Here is a 14,257-nt window from a genome sequence, read left to right on the forward strand (position 1 = left end):
TCGAACCCGTGTCCCCTACATTTGCAGGCGGATTCTCAACCACTGCGCCACCAGGGAAGCCCTAGTTACCTGTTTTATACATAATAGTGTATATATGTCAGTCCTTTATAATTTCTTGAATACATACATAGCAGTGTAATAGGTGCCTAGCCGTAATTCCTGCCTTCAGGGAGCTTATAAATTAATAAAGGAGGCAGTCGGTAGGAAATGGATGAATCTTCAACAGCAGTCCTTCATTGGGGCAAAACTGATCTAAACTAACGCCACTCTAAATCCACAAAGAGTGAAACCACAGAATCTCCAAAGGAATAACAATATTAGGAAGGAAACAAGTCTTCCTGTATTACTCATGACAAGTGTTCTCTAATAGCTACAATTACTTAGCTAGTAAGAAAGAGCCAATAATAGGATGTCAAATGATAACACTAGTGTTGTGAGCCAGAAAAAAAAGATCAGGATCCACAGGAGCTGCACAACCAAAAAATAAATGCCAGAGGCCCTAAATGAGATGCTTCTAGGGTTACTGCTATTCTTAAATTACACTGGGAATTCTCCTTTGCAGCCGATCAGCATTGCAATGTGACACTGCTGCTCCTAAATGTATAAGACATAGGTCCTGTGGCTTCCATGATAAATGTAGGAGTTTCTCTGGTTTTCTGGAAAAGACCATCCCATATGATAAAAATTAGTAGAGTTAATACAGGAAAAGCATTGTCTTCTGACCTACATCCTTCTGTATATGACAAATCTCACTTAAGTCTGAGTACAGATTACCAAGCAACTCCTAGCATCTTTTCAAAAAAGGGGAGATATGCTGAGGAATTTTGCAGGACTTTTGCAATTTTGACTTTTAAAACATTTTTTTTGTCATTTTAAAAGTATGGTTTGAGTGTGCTTTACATTTTCAAAATAAATATTTTTAATCTATAATTTCACCACCAAAAGACAACCAATCTGGACTCAGTGAATATTTTTTTTAAATTTATTATAGAAACTTCTAAACATCTACATAAGTAGATGAAATAATATAATAAAACCCAGTGTAACCTCTGCCAGCTTTAACAATGATCAGATCCTAGTTCATCTTGTTGCATGTGTGTCCTTTACCACATCCCTCCCCTATCCTGCTCTACCCTAGGGTTATTTTTCAAAGCAAGTCCCAGAGATCATATTATTTCATTTGTATGTATTTCAGTATGTATTTAAGACTCCATTAAAAGAATTTTTAGAATAGAAATAGATGTTACTCAGAACTTTAGCCATCTAGCAAAATTAATAATAATTTCTTAAAATCATTGAATGTCTAGTCAAGTTACATTTCTCCGGTTCTTTTTTTAATTTTAAATTGTAAAATACACGTAAGATAAACTCTACTTTCTTAGCAGTTTTTAAGCATACAGTTCAGTGGTATTAAATTCATCCACATTATTGTGCAACCAATCTCCAGAACTCTTTTGATCTTGCAAAACTGAAAGTCTATACTCATTAAATAACTCCCCATCCTCTCCTCCCCACAGCACCTGGCAACCACCATTCTACTTTCTGTCTCTGTGATTTTGACTGCTCTGTTATTTATTTATTTTTATTGAACTATAGTGGATTTACAATGTTGTGTTAGTTTCAGGTGTACAGCAAAGTCATTCAGGTATATATATGTTCTTTTTCAGATTCTTTTCCTTTATAGATTATTACAGGATGCTGAATACAGTTCCCTGTGCTATACAGTAAATCCTTGTTTTTTATCTTTTTATATATAGTGGTGTGTATCTGTTAATCCCATACTCCTAACTTATCCTTCCCCTTTGGTAACTATAAGTTTGTTCTTTATGTCTGTGAGTCTGTTTTGTAAATAAGTTGATTTGTTTTATTTTTTAGATTCCACATGTAAGTGATATCATATATTTGTCTTTCTCTGTCTCACTTACGTCACTTAGTGTGATAATCTGATTTTGACTCTCCTGAATACTTCATATAAGTAAAATCATACAGTATTTGTCTTTTTGTGAGTGGCTTACTTCACTTAGCATGATGTCTTCAGGGTTCATTCACGTTGTATGCATGTGTCAGAATTCCTTTCCTTTTTATTTAAGGCTGAATAATACTCCGTTGTATGGGTATGCCTCATTTTGTCTATTCATCTGTCAGTGGACACTTGGGTTGCTTTTACCTTTTAGCAATTGTGCATAAGGCTGCTATGAACATGGGTGTACAGATATCTCTTGGAGACCCTGCTTTCAATTATTTTGGGTACCAGAAGTAGAATTGCTGGATCACATAGTAACCCTATGCCTAATTTTTTGAGGAACTGCCATACTGTTTTTCTTAGCAGCTGTGCCAGCAGTGCACAAGGGTTCCAGTTTCTCTATATCCTCATCAACACTTGTTATTTTCCAGATTTTTTTATTTTATAGTAGCCATCCTAATGAGTGTGAGGTGGTATCTCATTGTGATTTTGATTTGCATTTCCCTAATGATTAGTTATGTTGATCATCTTTTCATGTGCTTGTTGACCATTTGTATATCTTCTTTTTTTTTAGCATTTTTTTCTTCCTGTTTTACTGAGATATAATTGACATCCAGCACTGTATAAGTTTGTGTACAGCATAATGATTTGACTTACATACATCTTGAAATAATTATCACAGTAAGTTAAATAAACAAAAAAGTATTTTTTACCTGTGATGAGAACTCTTAGGATTTATTCTAACAACTTCCATATATATCATACAGCAGTGTTAATTATATTAATCATGTTGTATATTACATCCCTAGCATTTATTTTATGACTGGAAGTTAGTATCTTTTGACCACCTTCATCCAATTCCTCATCCCCCCACTTCCCACCTCTGGTAACCACAAATCTGATTTTTTCTATGAGTTTGTTTGTTTTCTTTTTAAGTATAATTGACCTACAACACTATGTTTGTTCCTGGTGCACAACATAGAGATACGATGTTTCTATTATATATCTTCTTTAGAGAATATCTATTCAAGTTCTTTGCCCATTTTTTAATCGCGTTGTTCATTTTTTGTTGCTTAGTTGTAGGTGTTCTTTGTATATCCTGGATATTAACCTCCTATCAGATATGAGTTTCAATATTTTCTACTATTCCATATGTTGCCTTTTCATTATGTTAATTGGACCCTTTGATGCACAGAAGTTTTTAGATATAGTCAAATTTATCTATTTTTTCTTTTGTTGCCTGTGCGTTTGGTGTCATAGCCAAGAAGTCACTGCCAGATTCAGTGTTATGAAGCTTTTCCCCTAAGAGTTTTATAGATTCACTCTTAGGTTTAGGCCTTTGATCCATTTTGAGTTCATTTTTGTCTACGGTGTAAGGTAAGGATCCAACTTTATTCTTTTGCATGTGGATATCCAGTTTCCCCACACCATTTGTTGAAAAGACTGTCTTTTCCTCATTGAATAATCTTAGCACCCTTGTTGAAAGTCATTTGACCATATATGTAGGAATTTATTTCTGAGCTCTCTGATGTATTCCATTGGTCTATATGTCTGTCTTTATATATCACTCTATACCACACTGTTTTGACTACTGTGGCTTTGTAACTAAGTTTTGAAATCAGAAAGTGTGAGACCCAACTTTGTTATTCTGTTTCAAGATTGTTTTGGCTATTTGGGGTCCCTTGAGATTCCATATGAATTTTATGATGGATGTTTCTGGTTTTGCAAAAATCATCATTGAAAACTTGATAGGGTAAATCACTTTGGGTATATTGATATCTTAATATTAAGTCTTCCATCCATGAACGTGGACTGTCTTTCCATTTATTTGTGTCTTCATTGATTTCTTTCAGCAACATTTTGTAGTTTTCAGTATACCAGTCTTTTGCCTACTTGGTTACGTTTATTTCTAAGTATTTTATTCATTTTGATGCTATTTTAAATGAAATTGTCTTAACTTCCTTCCTGGATTGTTCATTATTAGTATATAGAAATGCAATTGACTTTTGTGTCCTGATTTTGTATCCTGTAACTGTGCTGAATTCATTTATCAGTTCTAACAGTTTTTAGAAACTCTTTGGCGTTTTCTACATATAAGATCATGTCATCTGTGAACAAAGAAATTTTACTTCTTCCTTTCCTATTTGGATGCCTTTTATTTCTTTTTCTTTCTTACTGAATTGCTCTGGCTAAGACTTCCAGTATTATGTCAACTAGAAATGGCAAAAGCAGGCATCCTTGTCTTGCTCCTGTTCGCAGAGGAAAAGCATTCAGACTTTAACCATTGAGTATGATGTTGTCTGTGGGCTTTTCATATATGTCCTTTTTTGTATTGAGATAGTTTCCTTCTATCCTCTGTTCCTAGTTTGTAAAGTGTTTTTCTCCAGTGGTTTTATAATTGTTTTACAGTTTATTGTATGTCTCTTAATCTGTACATTCTCACTCAATCTTTTTTTTTAACCTTGAGTATTTCTGTTGTAATAACCAGATCATCTGTCTTATAGAGTGTCTGAGAGTCTGGGTTTTCTTGATTGCATCTCCATTGTGTTCCTTTGTCACATATTCTTTTGTCCCCTGTATTTCCTGTGAATTAGTAGCTAGATCCAGAAGCTTAATTAGATTCAGGTTTAATGGTTTGTTTGTTTGTTTTGGTCAAGACTTCATAGGTGGGGTATATCCTTCCAGTAAGAGATGTGTAATGTCTGGTTGCTCTTGTTTTAAACTTCAGTTTGCTGGTTGGACAGTCTCCTCTAACAATCCATTGTAATTATCCTGTAAATCCTTTCTTCTTGCCTCAAAGTTAGTTGATTAGGAAGGAGAAAACTCCAGAGTTTCGGGCGGGGGTGGGGGGGGTAGTTAAACCACAAGTTCATTAACTCAGCAGAACCAAGCATATGTGGATGCACATCAGAAATAAAAAGATGAGACAGTGCTTGTTGCAAATAACTAGCCCATACTTACTTTTGGTGAGGCAAAGTGTTGAGATAAACCTAAACCACTTTCTGAATTTAGAGATTTTCTCAAATATCTTCTCTCCTTGAATATCTCTCCAGTATTAGTGCAGATCCTTGTTAAGGCTTCCTGGTCACCTCTAGGAGACAGATAGATATCCTCAGTGGCTCATGCAGGTGCCACATTCCTTTATTATCTTTTCAACAGCATAGTGAATTTCAGTTTACCAGCCATAGTTCTGAGTCAGTGAACTAATGTGATTAATCTATAGGTTTGCTTGATGCTTGGTGGGTAACTTTAAAGGTAAATCCAACTCTGCCCCTTGAGGCTGAAGTCTAGCCTTAGGCATTTAATCTACAGGCAGTTTCCTTGTAAATCTCAGTGTAAGAATACTATTTAACAGAGGTTTATGTACAATGTATATACATTGTAATCTTGACTTGGAAGTGATCAACTATTTACATTAGGGAAAGAATGCTATGCTCACATCAGAGAGCTGAGAAATGGAATACCTTTCCCTGGTAGTTAATCACATGACAATCAGAGTTGCTATTTGAGGAAGAACTAATACTAGAAGACTCCACTTTTCTTTCTTGTTATGGTAGCTGATAATTTTATATGATGTTGATATTCTTAAAGTAGTCCCACAAATTTATCCTTTGACCCTACCACAAACAAGACCTCTCTGAATTATTACGTTGTTCCTCAAATGCTAAAACATAACATCGTTTTGTGAATACTGAAATTTTTCAGGGACTATACATTGAAGGTACTAAATTTGGAACGTACCTCAGTAATTAACTGTTTATTGCCATTTATCACTACCAGCCATTTGTTGATAAACTTGGGCAGAGTCAAGATTTTTCCAAGACCTGTTCTTCCAAGTCATTTGTTAATTGACTGTAAGCAATGGATTTGGGCTGTGCTTAAGTGCCTGCTCACAAATCTCACCCTTTAATGATTAAAGGGTATAAGCTAACAGGTGTATGTGACCCACCCATGGAGATCACACTGCTTGGCTGTGCAAGTAATTGGTTTATTTTTTAAAGAACACTTCTAGGTTTCTGCTGAATTGGTGCAGTATTTGGATCCTATCTGAATGACACTTCCTCCCCTTTAGTTCCTAGATCTTCAGAGTATGGGACAACACCTTTGCCAGTTTGCTAGAGTTGGGTCATCTCTCCTAGTGATGAGAAGCTTGGTTGACATCTTTTGGGAGAACCAATGACACTCCCTCCTAGGAGTGGTCACACTGCATGTTCCCCATTTAACATCCACACAAATCAGCTTTACTGATGATTGGTCTCTTAAAAACACAGTCACCTCAAAAATATTGGCATGAGGAATTTAGGGTTGCCCTTATCTTTAAAAAGCATGAACTTCACATCCAATCTGAGTGCAGAATGTTAATGCATCTTTTTGCAGTGGAGACATGGTGTCCCATGTTCAGATTGATCTGCTGTTATTACTGTAGTATAGTGATAGTAGAAATCACCACCACCACCCATAGTAGCAGCAGCAGCAGCTTAATACTTGGCAGGTGCTATGTTCAGAACTTTAAATGTATTACCAATTTAACCCTTCAAACAAACCTGTTGTACTCCTGTTTTACTGATGAGGGACCTGAGGTCCAGGGGTTTAAGTAACTGAACTTGCCCACCACACAGCTAGTAAGTGGCAAAGTTAGAATTCCAATCTAGACTCCATGACTGCAAAGCCCATGGTACGACCACCATGAGAGTGTGCACTTCCAGTGTCTCTCTACCCTGTATGCCTGCAGGTTGGAAGCACAGTTATCTTGCAAGAAGCTCCTTCAATTTCTGTGACATGTAGCAAAAAAGTACCCCTGCCAATGCCTTGTGTTGGGGTTAGTGTTAGACCTAGTTCAGTCAAAAGATGAACTGGATGGCATCCTTGTAAGCTCTGATCACAAGGAGTTTCATTACTTGTCATCCTGAGAGAATTCCTAGATGGACGTGTGGAAGTAATGACACAGCCCTGCCGTCACAACAGTGTCTTCATTGGTGTTTGAGTCTTTGCTGAAATCAAATTTCTGAACTGCTATGGATTGTGCTTACTGAAAAGTGCATTTTTAGTGACGCTTGAAGTTTTATCAAATGGCCTAGCTCATCTGTAAAGCAAAACAGGGCAACAAGAGCCCATCTTCCTAGTCCTCCAGCGTTCTGATACGCACATACATTTACAGACACCCTTTTCTTTCATTTACTTCAAATCACATTATAGTCTTTCAACATGCTAATTCAAGACTGACAGACATGAATCTCCCTAGAAGATGAATTTAATGGCATCTCAGCATTTCTATGCACTGATTTTGTCGAGAATTTCTTCTTTTTAAAGCATTTTCATCACATGAGGATCTAGTGTAATAGCAGTGATCAGGCTGAAAAAAAAAAAAAATCAAGGAACAGTAAAAGAATGACAACAGGCCAGGGATGATGCTGATGATTTGAATACAGGATGATAATAACTTTAGTCTCTGTGGGCAGCTCTGTGTTCTAGAAACAGGAGAAAAAGATCTTGAGGGAATGGGATAATTAAAGATCACTGGATAGAAGATGAGAGCAAAACAATTGTTTCAGGCTTGGGTCTAATTTATCTGTATAATGTTGCTTTCTCTTCAGTAGACATAACCATTTTTGACTTACACAAAACAGCCCTGGGTAGCCTAGCATTGCAACGAGTTCCTTCGCCTTATTTTCATGACTTTAAGCAGACAACTGCAATTTTTTTTAAGTTGAAGTATAGTTGATTTACAATGTTCTGTTAGTTTCTGGTGTATAGCAAAGTGATTCAGTTACATATATATATATATATAGAGAGAGAGAGAGAGAGAGAGAGAATATATATATATATATATATATACATATTCTTCTTCAGATTCTTTTCCATTATATGTTGTTACAAGATACTGAATGTAGTTCCCTGTGCTATACAGTAGGTCCTTGCTGTTTATCTGTTTAATATGTAGTGGTGTGTATCCGTTAATCCCAAACTCCTGATTTATCCCTCCCTCTCCCCCTTCCCCTTTAGTAACCATAAGTTTGTTTTCTATGTCTGTGAGTTTATTTCTGTTTTGTAAATAAGTTCATTTGTATCTTTTTTTAGACTCCACACATAAGTGGTATTATATGATATTTGTCTTTGTCTGACTTACTTCACTTAGTATGGTAATCTCTAGGTCCATCCATGTTGCTGCAAATGGCATTATTTCATTCTTTTTTATGGCTGAGTGATGTTCCATTGTATATTTGTACAACATCACCTTTATATATTCATCCGTTGATGGACATTTAGGTTGCTTTGCAATTTACTATCATATCAAAATAATTTAAGATCAGAGTTAAATTTAATTCGTGTGTGTGTGTGTGTGTGTGTGTGGTGGTGTTGGATGCTGTTTGTCTTGTCTTGTTAAGGAACAGCTAGTAGAATTTCCTGGGCATAAGAACTATAGTAAGTTTACACTGTTTCTTCATTAAACAAGAAAAATGATAAAGCATTTGATTGTATTTTCTCTATTTGAGCCTCTTCACTGAACTCTTCAGTTTTTACTAGGGAACTATATTGCAGAGAATATGAGAATATATTTTGCAAGATGTTGTAACGCATACCACTGATAAATTTTAAAAATAAATAATTGTATGCTGATCTTATGTTAATCTTATTCCCTGCATCAAATAGATAAGTAGGGCTTTGTAAGTAGCTCTTCTAAGAATGAGCTGCTCTTTAATCAGGTACAAATTATGAATGAACATGCTTAATATTGATACCATATTATGTAGACAGAATGACTTTTAGGAATCAAATGTCCTTTTTTCCCCCTAAGCTAGGTATCTAAGATTTTTTTTTTTTAACTGACACTAAACACTAATAACTAACTAAAGATCAAATTTAGTATTTTTTTCTTCATTACAATTATTTGAAATAGCTGCTGTTTATTTCTTTCATTCATTTATTCCTCCACCAAACTTTGGGAAAGCCCTGTGCCAGGCATTGTGCACGGTCCCAAGGATGGAGAGAGAGAGATACAGGGATATGTCTCTGACATAGACAAGAGCACATACAGCTGTGGTACCCAGCGGCTGATGAGCCCGGCTGGGAGGAGTCAGGGAAGAGACTCTGGATTGATGGAGGGGCACTGAAAGAAGCCCTCTGTGAGATGCAGGACTGAGCATGGGGGGTTGAACAGAGACTTGGTTGTATTCATGTCGGTAACCGGGGGAGACCGATCCAGTGAGGGAAGCTACTACAGATAGCTACAAACGAGCCACATGGCTGGAGAAAAGAAAATGGTGGTGAATATAAGGAAGGTATGAATTCCAGGTCCAAGGGGCAGGAGCTTGTGGTTCATTTGATGTGGGAAGTATGATGAATCCAGGTTGCAGCCCATTGAGTTTCAGGTGCTCTATGGGTCATCAAGTACAAAGGACCAATAGGTGATTGATATATGAGCCTACAAATGAGATCTGAGGTTCAACAGAGGGGAATCGGGTGATAGTTGAAGGTATGAGTGTGTTGGAGTCTGTAAGGCAGTGTGAATAGAGTGAGGAATGGATGAAAACAGTCCTAGGAATGAACATCACTGAAGGGATAGGGGATGGATAATCAGATTCTAGGAAGATGCCCAGAAAAGACTGATGATATTACAGACATAAGGGAAGAAGAAATGTTAAGAAGAAATTAGAAGTGGTAAATACCACAGAGGAGTCAAGTTCAGAAAAGAATGGAAACATTTGGCAACAAGGTTTACTTAAAATGAAATGTTTCTTGGAAGTGGAGGCGAAGTTCTAAATTTTTCAAAAGTGATGTAGCAAAAAATGGTGTTTTAAAAGGCACCATTTCACAACTACAGCTCTGGAATTCGTTACTGCAAAGCACAAGGAAAGTAAGATTAAGCCAAAGACATGGTGATTTTAATGTCTCAGTTTGGGTCTAAAAAATGTGTTTTTTCTTTCTTCCTTTATATATGCCAAAATAAGCCATCAAGCTAGGACTAATTTATTAACTGTTCGGTGTTAGCTTTAGTGACATTTGACTTGTATCAGCCATGTTTGAAAAACATGAAAATATTGAAAGATTATTATAATAGGAAGATCAAATCTAACCTTGATTTGAGAAAATTCCAGTTGCTAGAATGTGGAAGCAGATCTGTGACCATGGTTACCTATCTGTTCTTCTGGCTAGTTTCCTTTCAGGTAAAACACTTAGTGTGAGATAGCTGTGTACCCTAACAGCTCTGTTACCACAAGCAAATCATAACACGGCTGCAAATCAGTTTTCCTGTCTCTGAACTCAAAAGTAGGTGTTCTTTAGAACTCTGCTTCTCAAACTATAGACTTCGACACATTAACGGGCAATGAAATGGAAAGTAACAGAATACTCTCCACACACAGTGTGGAAAGCCTCATTTTGCCAAGCTCATATTTCAGCTGTGTGTGTGTGTGAGAGAGACAGAGAGAGAGAGAGATGTTACTAGATCATAGTATAAAATGATTTTTCTTGCTGTGGATTATGGTTAAAAAATATTTGAGAAACACTGCTTTCAACTAGATCCCCTTCCTATTCTAAAATTCTTTCATTCCAGTTAATCGTCTGACTGTTCTTTTGGTAGTGTAAATGTTTCCTAACAATACCGTGGAGTGGCAGGTATGAAAACTGTTAAGGAATGACAGCTAATAACAAAAGAGAAAAACATTAAAAGGTAAATAAGGCCAACATCTATGTTGTATTTGACCACAAGGCTGAACAAGCCTTTAGAATTTATTAGTATTCCAACTCGCAAGTCATTACTGTAATTTATGAAGAAAAGTTAGAGTATGCTGTATATTCACAAACAATGGAGTAATTCTTTTGATGGTCTTATAAATAAGCAACCATATCAAGGAGAAATAATCCTTTTTCAGAAGTAACAATACCATGGCACATCAATTCCAGAATTGCCCATTAAATAATTGCAGTGAGTCTCCTCCTGGCCACATAAAAAGATTCATCGACGTGGTTATGAGACAAGTCAGTGTATTTTTATTGGCCTCAACTAGAGGGAGGACACACCTGAGTCAGGTGTTTTGTTTTAGAAACAGCTGTTTGAACTTCCCCTACTGGTTAATTCTGCTCTAGGCTGTATTTGAGCATTTGTTTTTTCCAGCACACTTAGAGATACTTGGAATTCTTGGAAGTTAGCAATTTCCTATAAAACCAAGATTCAATGAGAGTTTTTCTTTACTTATTTGTAAACAATTTTTAATTCTTCTACAACCTATGAAATTGCATAGATTTTAGGTGGTATCAAGCAGGGAAGATTTAACAAGGCTACATCACTGTACAGGAAATTTGAGGGAAGTGTTTTTATTTGTCCCTCCCTGCACAGCTCTTGGACGCTCAGTTGGCCTATGTGTTTTTATTTCCTGTCTGCCCTCTTACAAACCCTGGGGTATTTGCTTTGCCCCTTTGCCAATCTAACCCCAGATTCTTGGCAATAATGTGTTTTCTCTCTCCTTTTCATTGCCAGTCAGCTGGCAGAGAAGGCCTAGGTGGGAGGGGAATTGAGACCAGCAGTACCATCCTGCCATATTTTCCCCAAGCCTCCTCTTGTCTGTCTCTGGGACTCCTGTGAGGTAAACCATGCTGGTGCTGGAGCTGGAGCTGAGGGTGTGCTGGTGGGGTGGGCGGAGCTAGTGGGATGGGTGGTGTAGGGATGGTGTTGACTCCGCCTCCCTGGCCACAGTTGATTGGTCCATGGCTGGCACCCAGTGAGTCTCCGCCCCCTCCACCATCCCAGGCCCCTCCTTTCTCTCAGGTGTATAAACACATATGATTGTGACAAATGAAGAGATGGAGTTTTTTTTTTTGGTTATTCTATGGGAGAACAACATATTTGCCATCTAGCCACCTGATTTATTAGATGAGCAAACTGAGGCCCAGTGAGATAAAGACACCAAAGTAACTAAGAGAACAAGGGTAGGGCTTGGCCTCTGGGTCTAGGGTTCTTCTTCCACCATTTGTCGCTGCCTCCCAAAGCCCATGAGAAGATGGGGCTTGAGGTTGATGGACTTTAGATACTTGGAGGGTAGGGGGTAAAACACAGGCAAGTCTTGAGCTTTGGAATGAAGACAATAGAGAAAATGTACAAGGTTTATATTGGACAGTATTAGAAAGCAAGACTTATTTTCTCTGGGTTTTTTGTTCTCCACTCTAAGACTCAAAGACAGGTGATACACAAAGTACACCCCAGCTAGATGGGTGGGCGACATGAAGGCATAATTTCTCTAGTTACAGTTTCTCTAATTAAATGATCCACATAGATTCCAAAGGTTTGCTGTGATAATAAAATAGTATATCAGAAATTATTGTTCTTTGGAAAAATTTAAAGGCCATAAAGGTGAAAGTTGGTATTGCTATTAAAATGCCAATAAAAACTTGAAAAACTCACATTATATCCTTGAATACTTTCTCTACAGAATAATTTTCCTTTTTCACTAATTATGCAGGATATTCACCATGAACAGTGTTGCTTCCTGGGTTTGATGCATTACGAATATAGTAACACCATTAACACCTTGCAAATATCTCTACATCCCCCATCTTCGATACCAACAGATGTCATCAGGATATGTGTTGTGTGGGACAGACTGTCTACCACTAGAGTCAAAGGCTTGAAGCGTTGGGTAGAAGCCACTGTTCAGAATGCTGGTGCTCCCCTGTGTGTGTTCCTGGCTGTCTGATGACTGGATAGTGTCACATGAATGTCAAGATCAGCTTCCTGAACTGGCATGGTGCCAGCTGGCCAGAGTGGCCATCACTTCCATTTTGAGTGTACTCGAAATTGCCAGGCAATCTGAATAAGTAAAAAATAATGGTAGTTATCATCTGGAGTGAAATTGGTATTTACTATCCTTCTGAGATTAATCTATATTATATCTATTTTCTGATATTTGTGGCAGTGCTTTTAGACACTCTTCCTGGATTGAGGTGGAACATAAAAAAAAATGTCTTCCTGATTCACTGAATTTCTTGCTCCTGAAACAGACGTGTGAAGCTGAATTTCCTCTACTCTATATGTCTAAGTAACCCTAGATTTTATATCTTTTGCAATATTATAAGCAGCAGTTTTTTTCTTCATTATGCAAAGTACCAACAACATTAGAGGTACTTTTAAAATAAAATAAGTCACTGAAGTTCAAATACAGAATAAACCACGCACTCTAAAAGCAGCTGGAGCCCAAGCCTTTTGTCCTTTCCCGCTGCTAACTCCCTCTCAGCGTGACACTATATTTCCTGTACCCTGAAGTATGTACGTTCTTGACCTCTAAAATTCTTCTTTTAGGATCCACCTACTTCAGTTTCCCTTGGACTACGAATGGAAGAAATGATTTTCAACTTGGCAGACACACATCTATTTTTTAACGACTTAGAGGTAAGTTCTGATTATTTTATATACTCTTCATGTTGCATGTTTGGAAATAGGTGATTGGTCCTAAAATAACGATGGGATATTATTTTTTGAATGTATAATTGGAATAAGGAGATAAAGTAATTACTGATTAAATGGTCATGCGTTTTGCCTTCATGGAATTTCTGTTTTGCTTTACTTTGGCTGTTGTATTTCAAAGTTGGATTCCACATGATCATTGATGGGGATTAAAAGTTGATGTCAAGAATGTTTTATATGAAACTGTGTTGATTATCAGAAGCTACAGATTTCTCAGTTACATAATCACTGTTGAGATGGGTTACCTTTAGAATCCAGCAGAATTTGTGATCCTTTCATATGCTGCCCATGTCAGACTCTTATGTATTGGGTCAGATTCTTTTCTGGCTGGCTGGCCCAATTGGTCGTATAACATTTTAGTCAGGCCTCTGCTCTTTGGGTTGCCAGGATTCCTTATGTCAAACTGCTGATGATTTTATTTGTCCTTTATAACCTGGGGGGAAACTTTTGTAAGATGGCTAGTTAAATGTGTTACGGGCAATGACAAACATGCTGATCTTGGTTAGAAGCATTTTTAAGAATAAAGAATATTGGTTTTCATAGCTCCATTATGAGAAAACATGCCTGTAACTACATTTCACTCCCTTCATAATAGAGATAGTTGTTTATTTAAATCCTGCTATTAAGCAAGCTTGTGGTAGAGCTGCCAACAGGCATTAATCATCAAGTTGTTGTTTTCCTAGATTTTATAAATGTATGTTATTTCAGACAGGAGAAGAATCTGAAAGATTCAAATAGAACTTTTACTGATCAAAGTTAATTGGCAGCAATTGGCCTTTAAATATTTCCTTATGTTTCCCCTTTTCAAAATCAAGCAAAATGCACCTTATTTCATA

General features: G+C 37.0%; 1 protein-coding gene and 1 long non-coding RNA gene across 17 annotated transcripts in view; one reads left to right on the forward strand and one right to left on the reverse strand.

Annotated features, from left to right (window-relative positions):
• EYA1 (EYA transcriptional coactivator and phosphatase 1) overlaps positions 1-14,257 on the forward strand; it is a 324,909-nt gene that overhangs the window by 262,741 nt on the left and 47,911 nt on the right. For all 15 annotated transcript variants that reach the window (XM_082363451.1, XM_082363452.1, XM_082363442.1 and 12 more), the window contains one exon: positions 13,257-13,346. In XM_082363451.1, coding sequence (XP_082219577.1) covers positions 13,257-13,346 — 90 coding nt within the window. The remainder of the gene's footprint in view (positions 1-13,256; positions 13,347-14,257) is intronic.
• The window catches only part of LOC309614839, a 154,526-nt gene that overhangs the window by 7,694 nt on the left and 132,575 nt on the right, over positions 1-14,257 (reverse strand). The window contains exon 3 of one of the 2 annotated variants that reach the window (XR_014236416.1): positions 70-12,029. This is a non-coding gene — a long non-coding RNA (uncharacterized lncRNA). Of the gene's footprint in view, positions 1-69; positions 13,248-14,257 lie in introns of those variants that run through there. The other variant, XR_014236417.1, reaches the window with a different exon arrangement.

Source organism: Balaenoptera borealis, assembly GCF_965194805.1.
Source record: "Balaenoptera borealis genome assembly, chromosome: 17".
Taxonomy (NCBI): domain Eukaryota; kingdom Metazoa; phylum Chordata; class Mammalia; order Artiodactyla; family Balaenopteridae; genus Balaenoptera; species Balaenoptera borealis.